The sequence below is a fragment of the Lottia gigantea genome (genome assembly GCF_000327385.1).
Source record: "Lottia gigantea unplaced genomic scaffold LOTGIsca_35, whole genome shotgun sequence".
Classification (NCBI taxonomy): domain Eukaryota; kingdom Metazoa; phylum Mollusca; class Gastropoda; family Lottiidae; genus Lottia; species Lottia gigantea.
This window is the reverse complement of record NW_008709190.1, coordinates 275,189-294,466: the sequence shown is the minus strand read 5'-3', so window position 1 is coordinate 294,466 and position 19,278 is coordinate 275,189. Positions and strand designations below refer to the sequence as shown.

General features: G+C 33.2%; 1 protein-coding gene across 1 annotated transcript; it reads right to left on the bottom strand.

Annotated features, from left to right (window-relative positions):
* Nucleotides 1–2,465: 2,465 nt before the first annotated feature.
* On the bottom strand, nucleotides 2,466–10,186 carry LOTGIDRAFT_162625 (hypothetical protein; the record flags this gene model as incomplete). Its single annotated transcript, XM_009058640.1, has 4 exons — nucleotides 2,466–2,561; nucleotides 7,488–7,548; nucleotides 8,593–8,686; nucleotides 10,084–10,186. 4 exons carry the CDS (start codon nucleotides 10,184–10,186, stop codon nucleotides 2,466–2,468), a joined length of 354 nt encoding a protein of 117 aa, XP_009056888.1.
* Nucleotides 10,187–19,278: the final 9,092 nt, after the last annotated feature.

Below are 19,278 nucleotides of genomic sequence, written 5' to 3'. Positions count from 1 at the left end.
TTCGTTCGACTAACAAAGCGACTGGGTAATGAAATAAGGAATCAAAAATTGGCAATAGTCTTCAGGTGTAAATAGTAATTGGTAACATCTTCATCTTTTGTTTCAATCGTTCTTTTTTTTAGTTATGACACCAGGTAAGTCATATATAAATATTGGCCAAGTTTGAGCACAATTTAAAATTTATGTATCCAAGAGATAGTAAGTATCCTTTTAATGAATATTATCAGGACTCGAATTGAAAAGGAAAAGCCAATCAATGCGCTATCCCAAAATGGTAATCATCTCCCAGTACAGTCAAGTAACCTAATTTCGTGGTAGCCTATTTTCAGTGGATTTCCAGCAAGGATTAATAATTTACCTCCGCATTTGCTTGTTTTGATAAACATGGGTTTTCTGTACAATATCAGATAGTAGAATGAATCCAGTAGTTTCAAGCAAGATAAAAGGTAATAATGTATACTTTGACAAATACAAAATGGCGGATTTCACTTATTACCAAACATTACCATTTTTTATCGGCCGAATTTCCTTATAATCCCAAGCGGTAATCGGTGTGTCGTCTGCTAGAATGTAGTCCAACGAATGAAGTCACGTGATCAGCAGAAAATTTCTATGGAACACAAAGTGGACCATATTCTTATGTTGTTTCAGTGACTTTTAGCAATAAATCACGCTACGTATCTTATTTTGTCTGTCACTATTTTTGTTTTAAATCGTGGTTCTTTGAAGGAATTGTCACTAGTTATAATGAATTGATATTAAAGATAAATACTAAGAGAAGTTAATTATACCACCCAGTATCCATACAACAATTTTTTCTAGATTTATTTATAGATCAAACATTGTACACGAAAACATTCATGTGTACAGGTCAGGAAAAAAAATCTGGAGATTTGCCTTGAAAAATCTGGAGATTGGGTGAAAAGTCGGGAGATTTTTCCAAAGCGCGTAAATTCGTGATTTGAAACTCCAAGTTGATTGTTTTTTTCTTTTTTTTTCAAATAGGCTGTAAGCCTTGTAAATTAATTAAATTGATCATAGGCCTAGATGACACAGTTAAAATTAACAATCCATAATTATGGATAATTCTAGAAATAGTGCCTGATATTTCAAATTTAGGGGCCCAAAAAAAATTTGATATTATCATTCTTCAGTATTGATTGAATCAAAAATAATGTCAAGTTGAAAAGATGTTTGAAAACAAGAAAGCAAGCATGATCCCAGCCCTCTAAATTAAATGGTACCGGTAGGCCTACATGTAATACCATATTAAAAATCAGTATGCTCTGAAAGCAATATTTAGTAAATAATATGTACTGGCAATGTTACTTTTTCCAAAGGTGTAATTCATGTCATCTTAAATTCTCCAGTGCGATCATTAAATACTTTTCCTGCAACACTCTCACGAAGTATTGAACTGAATTTTCCGCTTCCATTTTGACGTTCTTCAGAAAGGAAAGACTTGTAATAAGTAAGCCCGTTATGCAGGCAATATAATGAATGTTTACAGGCTACAGTAAAATTACAAAACGATTTTATGAAACGAAGTTTGAGTTTACATAAGAATTAGACATCCAGTGGCGTATGATAATCTACCGATAATGAAAAATAATTCTGAAACGACGTCTATGTTATATAGGCCTATTATAGACCTCGCAGATTGAAACTGACGGTATAAAATACTGAGAAGACTTCAAGATTTCGTTTTTTAGTAAAAGTAGGGCTACCGTAAAATTTATTATAAAAGCGAAAGTAGAATTTACCAGATGTTGTTATAAAAAGTGTGTCATGTGGGCTTAAAATACACATTATCGGGCTAAAATAGATCAAATTACCATCTTAATTGGGGGATTAATTAATCAGGCAATGATAATATTATTACGTAATGAGATTAACGCATGTTACCGGCAATTAAGATACTAGTGATGATAGATATTTTGTTGATTTATGGTAGAGAATTTGAACATTGAAAACGGATCAGGAAAAAAAACAAAAATCGGTAGAATCGGGTGTCCCGCCAGTAGAGCGGTAGACAACATCCAAAATCGGTAGATTACACATGTATGCACGAAAATAGGTGACGCATTCTGCCACCGTTGCCGAGTTGGTTGTTCATGAAATATGGGTCAAAGTGAAGGATTAATAAAGAAAATCGAAATAAACCAATTTTAATTATTTTGTAGAATATCTGAGGAAACATCTAAGGCATTTGACGAAATTCGGTGTTGAATCCTTATATCCACGAAAATAGGTTACACCACTGTATATATAAACAAACTTTGCCAATGATGAATATTCGTTGAAAATTGGGTCAGTGGTATTTATTCTAAATTATATGAATTGCTTTTTCTCGGTCTTCCTTGAATTTATATATCGTACATTCTTCAAAAAATGTCTGATGATTAATTCAAGAGTAGAGGTCTTTTTGTGTGGAACCAGTAGAATGTGTGATAAAAACATTGACTCTACCTGGAATGTTTGTAGTTAGATTCATTTACATTACACCTAGCATCACCATCCCTCTTTGGTTGATCACAATTTAAGTATTGTTTCCATAAAGCCTTTAAAAAAAAATATAGACAGCTTAAAAAGTCTGCATTATTACTTAGGCAGAAAATCTCTACTTCTGCGGGACATATTAAGTCAATTTTTTTTGGTCAACATTTTCACATTACACATTATGAAAAGGATCGGAGAGCAAACTTCACTTATATAACACCTCCCTAAGAAATTATGTAAAGATGTAAAACATTTAAAAAGATAGTAAGTTAGAGACAAATATTGGTGGAATTTGAAGTTTACTTAGATTGTTGATTGTTGCGCATCTTAATGTTATTGGCAATAGATTAAATAATGTTTTAAATTAAGAGAATGCTTATAAACTTTCATCATAACTTAAAATACTGACAAAAAGCACAGCAAAGTCATAAGAGTGAGTAATTTCTCAATTTGTACAGTAATTGAAATGTGAAGATATTAAAGAAATAGAATAACCTTGAGAATTTGAGATCTCTGATGATTAAATTAAACCATTTGATTGGTTATCATTTAGCTTTACTTAAAACTCAAATTTACTTCCCTTGCCATCAATTCATGGAAGCTGCCATTTTCCTTTTGACATTGTGTCACGTTGTAGATGAACAATAATATGGTAACTTGTTAGAAAAGGTAATATATACACCCAATAACATGAAATAAGAAATATTCAGTCATTCACTTCTTTCAAACTTTTTTGTGTGATAATGTTATCATTGTGACAATGTGTTGTGTATTTCCGTTATCGCAAGATCTCGTTCTTTGTGAGACCTTGGTCTGGGAGTTCTAGTTTCATTTTAGAATTCGCGCACACAAAGAAAAAACATTGCCCAAGAAGTGCTCTAGTCCATCCATTTTATTGTTTCAAATGTATTGTATTGTATGTCATATTCCAGAGCAAAAACAATTTCACCAAGTTTCATCAAAATCTTTTTTCAAAATTAAAAAAAAACGTCTGAAATACAGCATTTTACACAATTTTTAATATTATTACATTTTTATTATGAAAAATGCACATTTTCACAGAAGGATGTAAGTTTGGGAATTTGGAAGGAGCCATGAAATCCACTTTGGTGCTGCAACTGTAACCAACTATAGATAAATCACCAATACAAATAATATATGTAACCTTTTATCTATGAACTATGAATTAAACTATAACTCTTGTTTAGATAAACACTTTGAGGGTTGACATTACCAAGGGTGGATTTAAATTATTCTTTCACTTTTCAACTTAATAACATACATGGTACAGATAAAGGTTGGCTGTCTGACCAGTTACTTCTGATTATGATTGACTCACATGATGGGGTCCCATTCATACTATTTGGAGACCCCAGTGGGATATTTTCAGGGTTTGGGCTTTACCAGGTTAATATGTATTGGGGTTACCAGTGTTAGTTTTTACTGGGGTGGGGATATAGTAGAGGTTTAAGCTAAGAAAAAGGTTTATTTTAGAATAGGGTTATGCCATTGATGAAGCTAGAGTGGAATATGTCCTCACTCATCAGCTGTAAAAGGAGAGATGGATCTTCCTCATCAGATCTCTATTTGTACAGATGTCGCTTCTGCTGGTGGAGGCACTGGTCCAGCTCTCAGCCGAGAAGATGTTAAATAAAGCCAAGCAGTCGCAATCCAAGTGTTCGAAATGTGCAGACCTATAGTGGTTGGGTAGTTTTGAATAATAATAGCTTCTGTAGTATCAGTGCTGAGTAAATATTTGCTTGAAAATCGATAAACATTACATCCAAGGAAAAAAATATCAAATATAAACTTACAGAAATTTGTTTCTGATGTTAACAAGTCGTTTTAGACTATGCTTTCAAATATGCTTAATGGTTGTTATGGCCCTTGAAAATGTAACAGAAAATTCGATGAGTGTGAACAAGCTGTTTCTGCTTAGTGTCAACCTTTGAGTGATGTAAATATCAAAGTGTATGTATGCTGACTAGAAGAACTTAATAGTATCAATATCATTCCAAAATGGCCACCTAGTTAAAAAAAAACGATTGTGTTTTAGCTCTTATTGTAGTTTACTAAATGTGGTAGTTACTTCAGTCTTAAGTATTTCAGTACCACAACTGCTATCTCACATGCTGAAGTATTAAATGAATTAGTAGTAAAATTATAGTAAGAAAGCTGCCCATGTCTACGGAAACTCAAATACGACATCTTTTTGAAATCTTGAATTTGTAAAAAAAAGAACTGAATTTGACAAAATAATTTTGAATTTGAAAAACTTTTGTGACTGTAATCAAGTCTACAAGAAAAGATAGCTTGCCAGACAAGGTAATATACGCCCACTGGCAACTTTGATTTTAAATAAATGAATTTTTAAGAACAAGGGCAATAACTCATACTAAATATTGTTCGATTTTTGTGATTTCGATAGGGTTCATCCTTAGGTGATTACAAACACTCACACCATGTTTCGTCAATATCCACAAAGAATATAATGTTTTCTAGAGTGTTTACGTAATAAAAATTGAACTCATTTTCAAGAACAAGGGCAATAACTCATACTAAATATTTTTTATTTTTCTGATTTTCAATAGGGTTCATCCTTGGGTGATAACAAAGACTCACACCAAGTTTCACCAAAATCTGCAAATAATTGAACCTTCTAGAGTGTTTACAGGCTAAAAATTGAATGCGTTTTCAAGAACAAGGGCAATAACTCATACTAAATATGTTTCGATTTTTCTGTTTTCAATAGGGTCATCTTTGGGTGATTACAAACAACCATACCAAGTTCTGTCGAATTCAGTCAAGAATTGTGTCTTGTAGAGTGTTTATACGAGCAATTGTGGACGGACAAACGCACGGACATGGGTGACCGCAATATACGCCCCCCATTTCATGTGTTCAATAAAATAGAAGACACAAAGATTTTTACTGGTCCATTTTTAGTTGATCCATAATGATGGATACTCTATAGCACAACACATGGATGGGTAAACATTCAAAAAAATAATCTGCTATAGAAAAACTAAGTAGTCCTAAAGTCCAACATGTTTCAAGAGCACAAAGGCTCCTTCCTACACATGAAATGTCAGTTGAAGTTCAATGATGTCAATTTCCTTTGTAGTTGCTAAGTAACATTCCAACATTCTTCTCATGGTAGGAATCCAATATGGCTTCATAAAATGATGATCGTTCAATAGTCTAAGCTAAGGAAGATACAGTGGGTTCAAAGGTTTAAGAAAGTGTTCAATAAAATAGAAGACACACAAACCATTTCACAAAGTTTTTGAGGCAGGAGTAGCTTCTTCTGTAAGAGCTGAATCTTTTCTTTTTGTCTCCAGTGTTAAAAGAATAGGACAAATGCACCAATTGTCCAAAAGAGCACGAAGGAACACTAAAATTTGACAAGAAATTTTGTGAGAGAAAAGCCCTAAAAAGAGTTTGCAGTTTTGTTTTCTAATTGGTCAGATCTTTCAAAGAATAGATTTATAATGTCAAGTATTGTAAGCTTGCATAAAATCTGTTGATAATTATGCCTTGAATGTGATTTCAAGAAAAGGGCAATAACTCATATTACATATATTTTTTTAATATCTAAAGGGTTCATGTACCTTACATCATTAGGAAATGATTAACAATTTCACCAATTTTCATCTACATCTGTCAAGAATTGTGCCTTCTAGACCTTTCACAAGTTAAAAAAATAAAAAAAGAGTTTTCAAAATCAAGAGCAATAACTCATATCAAATACTGTTCAATTTGCCTGATTTTCAATAGGGTTCATCCTTAGGTGATAACAAACACTGACAGCAAATTTTGTAAAAATCCCTCAAGAAACCAGCTCTCTATTGTGACGCGTTACAAGGGCAAGAACTCATATTCAATATTTTTTTATTTGTCTGATTTTCAATACAGTTTAACCATAGGTTATTACAAACTCTCAAAATCAAGTGTTGTCAAAATATGTCAAGAAACCAGTTCTTATCTGTCCACAACAATTGTGGACAGACAGACAGACAACCCACCTAATGAGAAAAATGTTGGAATGTTACTTAGCAACTACAAAGGAAATTGACATCATTGAACTTCCACTGACATTTCATGTGTATCTGTCCCTGAGGAGGGAGTCTTTGAGCACTTGAAACATGTTGGACTTTAGGGCTACTTAGTTTTTTCTATAGCAGATTATTTTTTTGAATGTTTACACATTAATGTGTGGGTGTATAAAAACTGGATAATACCCGTCAGAAAAATACCAATTAATAATTAATAATAATTAATGTATAGTGTTGTTTGCGGTCAGAATAAGTTGCAGCCTGAGCATCCAAGCTCTTAAATCGCTCAATGAATAATTCTGAGCAGTCAATAATGCCTCTAGCATTAGGAACATGTGTTCTAAATGATGTTCTTTTCACTTCCTCTTTTCCAGGATGGTATAATTAATTTAATGTGGTTAATGTCTAGAATAAACTGCAAATACCATCAAGCTTTCAAGTCTTACTGTCTAGTCCTGAAACAGTCTGTGTGATCTGATAATAAAATTACTGGCCTTGGCATCCAAATTTTGCCTTGAAAAGAATTTGACTCCTTACACACCAAAGGCTATAAATTTAGTTGTAGTACACAGTACTCTAAAATGTCAGATTGAAGGTTAGCATTAATACTATTCTTAATATTAAGAAGTAGGGCCTACACTGTATACGGTGTTTTGTTAAAATAAAGACATTTCTCGAGAAGCATTGGTTAGGATTTGGTGGTAGAGTAGCTGTGTGAGGTCATCTTAGAGTATTTCATTCAATTGTATCCATTAAGTGCCTGATTTTAAGAAAGACGAGCAAGCCTTTGCTAATGTCAATGTTTTGATAAATGTGAGTCATTCCTTACTGCACGGTCGTCATTATTCATAAGCTCAATTTGGAGAGGAAAAGTGATATGTAACAAAAAATAGAAAACTCTTGTTATGTCAACATAATATAGTTGCTACTTACTGATGTGTAATACATTGAAGGCCACCCTCTTGTTGTCACATATGACTTATAATTGATGGTTCTGAAAAAAACAACAAATAGTAACAAATGGCTGATAATTAAAAGTTATAGAACTTATCAACTGATACTTTCAATGTCTATTTCTGGTTTAACAACCATCCTTAAACAGCAATTTTCACAAATTTTGGCTGTTCGGACCTCAATAAACAATAGTTTTTCATGCAAAAAAATACATTTTGGACTGCCTTTTATTCATTGAGTTGTGAATATTTCAAGGTTTTACACAAAGAATTGTAAATTATTCTTGTTAAAAATAATTCGGCAAATTCAGTATAATATAATGAGGAGACAAGTCAGTATAGTATAATGAGGAGACAAGTCAGTAATAGTATAATGAGGAGACAAGTCAGTAATGGTATAATGAGGAGACAAGTCAGTATAGTATAATGAGGAGAAAAGTCAGTATAGTATAATGAGGAGAAAAGTCAGTATAGTATAATGAGGAGACAAGTCAGTAATAGTATAATGAGGAGACAAGTCAGTATAGTATAATGAGGAGACAAGTCAGTATAGTATAATGAGGAGAAAAGTCAGTATAGTATAATGAGGAGACAAGTCAGTAATAGTATAATGAGGAGACAAATCAGTAATAGTATAATGAGGAGACAAGTCAGTAATAGTATAATGAAGAGATAAATCAGTATAGCATAATGAGGAGACAAGTCAGTAATAGTATAATGAAGAGATAAATCAGTATAGCATAATGAGGAGACAAGTCAGTATAGTATAATGAGGAGACAAGTCAGTATAGTACAATGAGGAGACAAGTCAGTAATAGTATAATGAGGAGACAAGTCAGTAATAGTATAATGAGGAGACAAGTCAGTAATAGTATAATGAGGAGACAAGTCAGTAATAGTATAATGAGGAGACAAGTCAGTAATAGTATAATGAAGAGACAAGTCAGTAATAGTATAATGAGGAGACAAGTCAGTATAGTATAATGAGGAGACAAGTCAGTAATAGTATAATGAAGAGATAAATCAGTATAGTATAATGAGGAGACAAGTCAGTATAATGAAGAGACATATAAAATAATACTTACTTGCATGGACGAGGGCAACCACCAAAATTACAAGCTTGTAAGAGTGATTTATTTCTCAGTACTAATGCTTCAGCTATCTTTTCACAAGTCACTTCTGAAAAGCATATAATTCAAATGTAGTGAATTGACATTTATGACATTTACTGAACACTACCAAGTATTGACTCAGCGGTGTTGCATCTAAATTTGCAATTAAAAATAACCACTTTTACAAGCCAATGTTTCCTTTGATTAGCCAAAATTAATATTTATCATGAAAACCTGTCTCCATCTTCAGGCAGCTAATTTGAATAAGCTGCCAGTTGCGCTCAAATTAGCATGATAGAATATATTTTATTTTAATCCAATTTGGATAAAATTTGATTTATAAAATCTATGAAGGGTTTGAAGAATATAATTCTCTGAACTATCTTAGTTATTGGCCATGGTTTGAATCCTTTTCAAAGTAAGAAAAATGTTGATTCCCGTGCTAGTGCTTTTGACAGTTGGCCCAGTGTCGGCATTTACCCCATAGGCCCTAATATCTATCCTATGAATACCTCTTTGAAGGGGTTAACAACTTTTTAACTGTGTAAACGTCAATATTTCCCTCTAACACAGTGGAATAACTCAGTAGGTAGCATGATGGATTGTTGTGGGTGTGGGTGTGTCTGTGCCTCTGAGATTTTGCTTTCACCCGCTTAGAAAACAACCAAATATACATTAATAGATTGACTTTGATCTTAGATGGCTGTGATGGTACATAATGAACTACTTATATGCAAATTTGGTCATGTATTCATGCACCATGTAAACCCAATAAAGACTCAGTTAAAATGAAGGGAGGGGGCATGAAATTGTTGAAAATATCATAACTTTGATAAAAAGTTTCAATTTAGCTACTACATAAACATGTGTATCTAGATCTTTTTTGTTATACGTAAGGACACTTTGCAGAAAGGTACAAAAAAGATGGACCTAAAATGAAGGCATTGTATAAAAAAATTGCACATAAGTGCCCTTATTCAAGGATTGAATGAATGAATTTTCACGTTTTGATTCAAATTAACATTCTACATTCACTCCTTATATTTACTTTCGGTAGTGTTCAGGAATCTTTCATTGTAATTTTAAGGATAAAATTATTGCCATGATATAGTTAAGTCTATCATTATTGTCAGAAAAGTGAGAAAAGTGTGAGAAAAGTGTGAAAAAAACACAACTCCTGTCAATTAACTAAAAGAAACTTTCAGAAACTAAGATTTATTCCATAGTCTTATAAATTTAGTTATGTTTGTTATGTATACACTGCATCACAAGTTGTCACAGGTGATCACTTCATTACCACATACGAGATCGCAAAGTAAATAAGTAATTCATCAGTAAATTGAATGCAAATTTCTAACAAAGTTTCACTGTAGCAGGAGACACCAGGCAACTTATTTCATATTATATAAACACTCGTGTAAGATCCTTACAAGATTATTCACAATCATTACGTCACATACTTACTTTCTTCTGAACATATTTCATCACTGATGTCTTCCCTGTAGGCATCAGATGATATCATTGGGTAACAGCCACAGTATTCTTTAGTTATATTACCAAGACACATAATTCTACATACCTTAAAGCAAAAACATAAATTAAATCACACTGACCTTTAAGATTACATATTTTGTGACGTAAATCATCAAATTGCTTGCAAGTAAATCATGGTAGAAGAAAATGATAGTAAATATGAAATGAGATTTCACCACTGTACCATGCTTGATGTATTATTACTAAACTAAGGCCAATAACTAAGATAGTTTAGTTTATCTTCTTCAGTGATTTTATGAATTAAAAAGTAATAAATAAAATATATTCTATCATGCTAATTTGACCGCACCAACTAAAAAACTGGCAGCTTATTCAAATTAGTTGTCTGAATATAGAGACAGGTTTTCAATATATACTAAATCAGTTAAATTTTCTCCAAACATCATGTGACCACACTAAAGGATCATAATGCAAATTGAAAAGATATGCGAATCATATCAAGGTCTATATGACGTCATTAAAGACTTAATCAAAAGTGAGAAAATGGGCTTCAAACTGCCCTTTCTCGGAAATGTGTGAAGGTAAACTTCATCTGTAAGCATCATTAACTAGCTAAATCAATTTTTTATATTTAATGATGTAAAATATGAATAGTTTTGAGTTAGTGGGATTGGAAAAGGAGAGGATAAAGAAGTCAAGGTGATGATTTCACTGCAGTTTGATTTATAAGCTTCTATCTGGCTTTAATGGCATCATGAGCTGTTAAACTAAATATAATAATGATGGAATATATATTTAGAAAAACAAGTGGTTACCTAAAAAGATACGCCCACTTCCCTAATAAATTTTCAATATAATTATTAGGGTGCGCATCTGTGTCAATCACGTTAATAAGCTACATTAAACATAATATAAGTCTATCAAGGGTTGAAACTCTGTTATCCTTTGTTGAATAATACCCAAGTTTGCATTCAAATTTGTTCAAGATCTTGTTGATATAAAGCTATCAACAAATTTGATACAAATTGCTGTTCACTCTATCGCGATCACATGTCAGTTGTGAACAGACGGACAGGGGTGATGGTACATTATAATGTGGGGCCTACATTGTTGGCATATAAAAAATGTTAACATGTAGATTCTTGAAGATACAAAAAATTTTACCTACAAGTAATGTGTCAGACAATACTTGAAATGACCAAATTTTCTATAAATTAACAGGAGATAGTTTGATTTGCATGATCTTTATGATATTTCTTGTGATAAGAACCTACAAAAAGTAAATATTTTCTTGAAGAAGAATAAATTGTGGATGTTATGTTAAAATATTTAAAACTTCTGTACTTTCATGGTAACCATAGCAACATCCATAAAGTCTTTTGTGAACAATAACTACAGTAAAAACCTCATTAAATTTTCAATCATAACAACATTTTATTAACAATTGATAAAATTAACTATCAACAATTACAATAAAAATGCATATTCACTGCAAAAAACTTAGAATATGTTATCACAAATGTAGAAATTTTGATCATATTTGGATTTCTGTAAATTGCACAGGTGCAATATAAATTTAAAATTAACAAAGACAATAACAATCCATATTTTACAGTATATTTTATATGTCACCAAGGCAACCAAAAGAAAACTGGCTATTTAATATTAAAAAAATCCCATTTTTTTATGTACAATAAAGGCTTGAACAGTAGAGAGTCTAACAAATAAAAAAAGAAATTGCATACACCAAGTCAAAGATTTCATACGACGTCTATATGAAGCAACACGTGATATGATTGACAACTCTAGTATCTTTCCAGCTTACTGCCAAAATATTGTTACACATTCACTTCAAACTTTCACCTTTTTTCAGTTTTTAGTTGAGCTGTTTTTCATGTCAGTTGGAAGTTGTTTACAGTTCCACAAGACAATGTGTTTTCTTTGGCGAGTTCAATGCTGGTATAGTATTTGTCAATAAATAATTAGTGACCTCTGTTAATATTTTGCTGACAAACAGCAACAACAATTTGAGCAGTTTTAGATAATTGGGTGTCTTCTCTTTTTCCAGCTTAGGGTATAAATATTTATAACATATCCACTAGATGACTCTGCTAATGTAAACAGTTTTATTCCTCACTTTATAGGCTTGTTCTAAATATATTGTTTTATTCCAAGTCTTCCTCTGAATTTCAACATAGTTTCATCAACAAATCACGTTGTGGGTTGTACATCTGTTGAAAACGCCATGTGTCCTAATTAAGCCATGTTTTTAATTCACGCACTGAAATATTAGTCCAATTCTTTACACTGCTCAACATACCTGTTAGTTTCCAAAACAATATCTACGAAAATATCATCAGTAAAAAAAGTTGAAATAAATCCATAGCTTCAAAATGTTCAATACCTTCGATATCTTTATCACACAAACCAAGTGCTCATAAACAAATTTACATCGGGTTTCCCTTTTATTAGAATTTAGAAGGTCAAGGTAAACTTCCCGAACTTTGACCCACTAAACTTCATGGATGTAATATTGTAATCTGTCTCACCTGTAGGGAGTGTTAAGGGACATTCCACTTTTTTTATGCTCAATTTGTGAAAACTATACCCCCAAATATAGAGAAAAGTGTCCCGAAACACACCCTAAAGATTTAACAAAAAAAATCCTACCGTTATTTTTTTGACGTTAAAACTTTTTAAAAAGTTAATGTATGTTTATGTTAAACTAAAGAAGAAAAGTGGGAGTGTCCAAGTTTAGTTTTTGTCATTGATTCCGTGTGGTTGGAAACTTTTTAATCTAATGATCCAGTGTAGTTCTATGGAACGCCAGTTGGCTGTGGCTGTATTGGCTATGGTCCGGGTTGGTGTTAAGTTGTTTAATAATTTGGTAGTCTAGATTTCGACTAGAGTGGAAGTGAGAGGCAACTGGTGTGTCTCTCTTATGATGGATGTCAGCAAAGTGTTCTTTCAGCCTAATGCAGAACAATCTTTTAGTCTCGTCTACATATTGTTTATGACATAAGTTGCATGTGAGGAGGTAGATAAGGTTTCTACTAGTGCAGGTCCATGTTATTGAACAGGTGTAGGATTTTTGAGTTTTAACGTGTTGCAGTATGTGCAATTATGAATATTACAATCTGTCTCCAGATATTTGTAAACTTTCCCACTCACTTATATTTTAGGTATGGGGTTTGGGATGGTAGCTGAAGTGAGTAGATCTTTGAGAGTAGGATTTCGTCTGTATGCTGTAAGACAGGGTAGTGGGAATGGTTTATTGCAGTCATTGGAACTGGAAATGATGTGCCAGATTCTTTAAAGATCTTGCTGATGTGAACCGAGGTGGGATTGTAGTCTGTTACAAAGACTGGACGTGAGTGGCCCTCCCGTGTTTTTTGTTTATTGAAAAGGGATGTCCTTTCGATGATGTCGGCTTTGGATCTGTTAGATTCTATGATATCCCTTGGGTAACCCCTGTGTAGATAATAACGTACAATTTGTTTGCGTGAAGTTTGTAATTTGCTGGGTCTGAGCAAATACGTTTAGGTCTAAGAAATTGGCTGTAGGGTCCCTTACGTTTAATATGGGGAGGGTGACAAGAAGTGTAAGCTTGTAGTGTTTATTATTAAATACGAAGTTGTTTTTCGTGAGTACAAGTTTAAGTAGTGCCAGTATGTTGAGAGGGCTAATTTTCCAGTCCGGTTTGTGTTTATGAATGCTTTTGACTGTTGCTCTAAGGCCTTCGTCATTAGGAATGTTCCTGTAGAGTGAAGTAACATCCATCAGGTTCTAGTGTTAGATCTAATGTTTCTAATCTTTGGATAAGTGGGTAGTGTCTCTGATTTTTGTGAGGAGATCGGTTATTTCCCTATTGAACTTCGAAGTGGGGTTTATAGAACAGCTGATTAGAAAGTTGTCTTTCTGCTTCAGATATGTAATCGCATTTGTTAAGGATTACCAAGGCTGAGCCTTTGTCAGCTTTTTTGATGATGATGTCTGTGTTTGTTTTGAGTGTGCCTACAGCTTCCCTTTCTTGGTTGGAGAGGTTGTTCCTCTTAAATTTGATTGCATCTAGATTTAGAAGTATGCGTTTGACAACGCGGAAGAAGATTTCTAAGTTTAGGTTGGCTCATGGGTTGGGGGTCTAGGTGCTTCTAGGAGCGAACTTCTGTTCCAATTGGAGATTGAAAGTATTGGCACGTTTGGGGGCATTGGCGATGTGATAAGTCTTCTCATTTTGCGGAAGAGGGTTCTGAGATCTAGGAGTGTCTTATTTAGGTCTATGCCAGTTGGGGTTGGCCTAAAGGTGAGTCCTTTATTTAGAAGAGAGATTTCATATGTGCTCAGGTCCAAGTGGGAGAGGTTAACAACAGACTACTTTGTGTAAGATTTAGAGGGTTTATTAAGGCGAACATTACATTTCGTGTGAGGCGTTTGGTTTTGAGTGTCATCATTATCATTGTTACAGTTGGAGCTAACGTTGAGGTGTTCTACAATTTCCTGAACCTTCTTTTAGATCTTGTATTGGTGGGCGTAGGTGTTAGGGATCCGTTTTCTGAAGGAGGATCGGGAGCGAGTCCTCTTATATTGTTGTTGTTGAATCTGGCCAACCTTGGATTGGGTTGGGTTGGTTGGTTAGGTGTTCTGCCTCTTCCAGTGAAGTGTTTACTCTGGAAAGGATCTTCTTGTCGTGTCTCAAGACTTAGTTGATCAAAACGGGGTTGGAGTTTCGACTTTCCCGTGGTGACCTCTCTGTCTATGACCGCTGTTGATAGCTAACTCAGATTCCTGTAGTTGCCCATCATCACAGATTTCCGTGAGTTTTTCTTGAGCTACCTCTCTCTGGAACAAATCTGCCAGGTGTTGGGTGTGTATCATTAAAATCGTGAGACAATATTCTTTTGTGGCTCGGTTTTCTGCGCTGCTTGTATCGTATGTGGAATTGCCAGTCTTGGCCTGAAGGAGGATGGCTGCTAGGCACACTTCGTAGAAGTCTTCTTGTACTTGGAAACAAACGATTTTGCTTCTGATATTCCTGACAGTTTTGTAATAGGGAGGATATTATCAGGTAGGTTCACCACTCTGGCATTGGCTTCGGTAGGCTGGTTTGAGGAAAAGTAGACTCTTTGTCTTTTGGCCGGCAGGTTATCTTCCATCAAGGTGGTTATTGATTCCGAGTTTAAAAGGGTATCACGACTGCCCGTTGGGGTCACGAAATTAGCCATAACTGTGTCGTTAGCAGAGTTAGATTCTATCAATCAGTCTGAAGAGTTCAACCTTGAACGAAACTAATAGTCACTGATAACTTGTCGCACAGCCAATCTTTATCTCATATATGTTTCTGTTAACTTGTAAAGTTTGTTATGTTTTTTGAAAGCTGGTAGAAAACTACTGTACGGATTTAATTAAAATAAACACCTGGTAGAAAAATATGTCTCCTAAGTATTCTCAAGGTTTCAACTAATAATATCGAGCAATTATAAAGCCAAACACCAAAAATAGATCAAACTGCTTAATTAGCAATTAGTACTCCCCGTTTTTAACTAACCCTTTTTAAACAAATTCAGTTAGATCAAGTAGATAGACAGATATACATAGCATACTTAAGAAATATTTTCAGGAATAATTTAAGATAATTTTGATTATGAAAATGTTTTACAAAAACACGGAATGCCCCTTTGAGCACCATTTAAAGAACAAAGGCAATACTGTGTGTTAATGAAATGAGGAGCATATAATGTGGGTAACAATGTCTGTTTTTCTTTTCCCCAATCCACAATTGCTCATAACATTCTATTGGCGGTATCCAAAACCATTCGGAACTTACATCATTAGTAAGATACATCTGAAGTCTATAATTAGAAATTTAGAATTGCTACAGAATTTCTGTAACATGCAAATCAAAATTTAACTTGATAAGCTAAAACTGAAATTTGGTGTAATGAAGTGCTACTCAAATTTTTCAATCTAAATTGAATCCTGCTTTCTAATGATCTATAACCCAATTTGAATCAAAATTGTGCTTTAAAAAAAAATTTCTTCTATTGAAAATGTGCATGTTCCAGAAACTTTAATATATTCCAAAAATTCTTTATGAATTCTGTTACAATATAACTTACACAGACAGAAATAGAGGAAATTGACCATTCATTATACACATTTGATTAAATTTAGACAAATAAGAAAGTTGGTTACCATAAAATTTGGATAAGAAATACAAAAGTTGGTAATGCACATGTGCACTACATATATTGAATATTTCCATCAAACTTAGAATTTGATTATACATATACATACCGAGTTTGATGAAATTTGGATAAGAAACAAAATAGGGTTAGTAATGTGCATGCGCCAATTAGATATTTTTCTGCAAATCACAAATTGAATATTCAAGTATATACAAGTTTGAAGAAATTCAAAAAAGAAATGAGAAAGTAGGTTAATTAAGCCATGGGTGTGGTCCCATGGGTGTGTCAATAAGTTCAACTTACAGGATGGCACCTTTCCCAAAACCTATCTCAGAACGTCCTTTTTGTACAACCCTGATAGAAAAAGGAGAGAAGATATTTTTAACTGACTTTACTATACTGCAATGTTAAACGAATAAAATTTTTAAATATGCATGTTACATAGACATCCTTGTTTCTATAAGGGCACCTGTTATGACACTTTAGATGCAAACTTGACTTTCGGTGAAACCCATATAACAGGAATTTTCTAGGAGGGTCAGAGACCATTCTTTGACTATGTATAATCATACAAAATTTGAAGATGGGCAAGCGTTTTTATGGCTCCCTCTGGCCCCTGTAGAAAAGCCACTGAAATCAGCGTTGTTCCAATGTCGATATCTTGTGATAGAGGCATTCAAAGTTTCAAGAAAATTGCAATGTTATTCTTTAATTTTCGTGTTCTTTCAATTGCATCTATGGAAGGGCAAACCAGTCATAATTAAATTCAATGCATATTTGTCTAAGTCAATTGTGAAGAATCCATTTACGAAACAAAGTTTTCACATGCATTGTCTGTTTCTGACATTATAACACGTGCCAATTCTCAAAACACAATGAATGTATGCTATTTTCACTAATAATAAAAGCCAAAATATGCAAGACCAATTAGAAAACCGATTGTCCTTTCATCTTATCTTTAGATATTTATACATTTCGAAAAACACGAATGACAAATGACACACAATATCTTCAGTTTTACACTTGTCATGTAACAAATGTACGATGCATCTTCTCTTTTTTTATTTCACTTTTGTCATTTCGCTTGTCATATCTTTATTTATGACCATCTTGTGACTGTCAAGTAATTTAGAATATTAAAAATTGTCAAATAAATACTCCCAAACAAGAGCAGGTAACTTCCTATGTATGTTTGAATGTTTACATATTAGTTACTTTCACATCTTTCTCAGAGAGTCATTCCGGCTGGTTATCGGAAGAATACAATGTATTAGCCGAAATGTACACTAGAAATGCTTAACAATTTCCACAATATGTCTGATGTTTTAAACCACCTTATCTGGTAAGGAATTTCTAATACTTTTAATAGAAATATCACTATCATTTCCTGAAGATTTTTTTAACAATGCTCTTTGCATTTTATCAGCAAACATTGTGTTAATAATAGAGTTTTTACCAACTGAACATAAATATCCTACCAAATATTATAGAATAATTAATTATAGTAACAAATAAACAAGAGAGAATCAGGAATAGATCAGGTGCTGAAATGATTTTTACTTTTTAAACTTCTGTACACTATGTAGTTAACATTTGATATAGTGTATAAAGATGAAAATTATTTGTTAGTCTTTGAGAAAATCAACAGTTTATGTTTTAGATAGAATTTGTTTACATGCCGCCCTTTTTTATACTTTATATTCCAGATGGCGTTTTGTGATCTATGGAGGAATACTATCGTTTGCCAGTTTAAGTCAAAATAAGGAGAGATAACAGATCAGCTTCATAACTGAGTGCTTTTAAAGAATCACTTCAAATTACAGCTTACCTGAAGGAGTTTTATCTGAAAAGGGGAAGGAGAAAGTTATGGTTGATGAATTGCCATTTGTTGTTGGGAGAAGTAATAATCAACAATATTTTTTGAAGTTTTAATATTAATGATTGAGCTTAGATAAATATTTTTCATATTGTCTGTTACACATTGTTATTTTCTCCAAATTTAAGGATGACCGCTCATGTATCATTGCATATAAAATACATCTATTCTGTCCATTGCACATATTGCTTTCATAGACTAACTCATGGACTGTACTGGCGAAATTGACAATTTTTGGTGCCTATTTTGCAAAGCATGTGGTATAAAAGCAATGAGATTTAGGCCGTTAGAGTCATTGTTTCAAATCTTCAGTGGTATTTGCTTGTTACGATAAAAAAAAAATTCTTTTTGACTTAATCTTCATATTGTGGCATCATTACGACTAAATCAGCTTGAAATTCAAGAAAATTCCAATATCAAAATGACGCCATGACAAAATAAGATCATGAAATAATTGACGTCATTACTGTTATCTCATATATATTAAAACAAATTCTATAATTCATATATTTATTCAGCCGTACGTCTTCACTCCATGGGGATAACACATGAAGTAACTAATCAAAAGATGTGCTCATGCACGAAGCCATTTCATGCACATGCTATGAATATTCATTTACATGCTGAATATTCATACATGTTAACATTCACCCTTCTTTCTTATTTGATTAAAATGTAATTGTCTTTTTCTCTGTGTAAAATTGAATGTTACTGGAAAATAATAAATTTTCAGTAAAACCATATTTTTGTTATTTGTGTCCAGTCCAGTCATGGTCTCATTTGACACAGTATTTACATGACCGATTTCGTCATAATATTTTTTCGTCGAAATATTTCCTATCTTCAGTGCTAATTTTAAATTTTGACCTAATTATTGGTGTTGAAACAGTGAATTTTACGAACCGGGTACCGTAATCATCGGCAATAACCGTTTGTTATCCGGTTAATTACTAAAGATTATAAAAAAGTAAAAATGAGTACCCAGGAATATTTTGGCTAGTTCCCCTCAAATTGTCGGTATAAATCGAAAGATACCAAACAACCCATTGAAGGGTCTCCTTCAATGTAGGATTATGAGTGAGCCTGACAGAGTTCAGACGGACT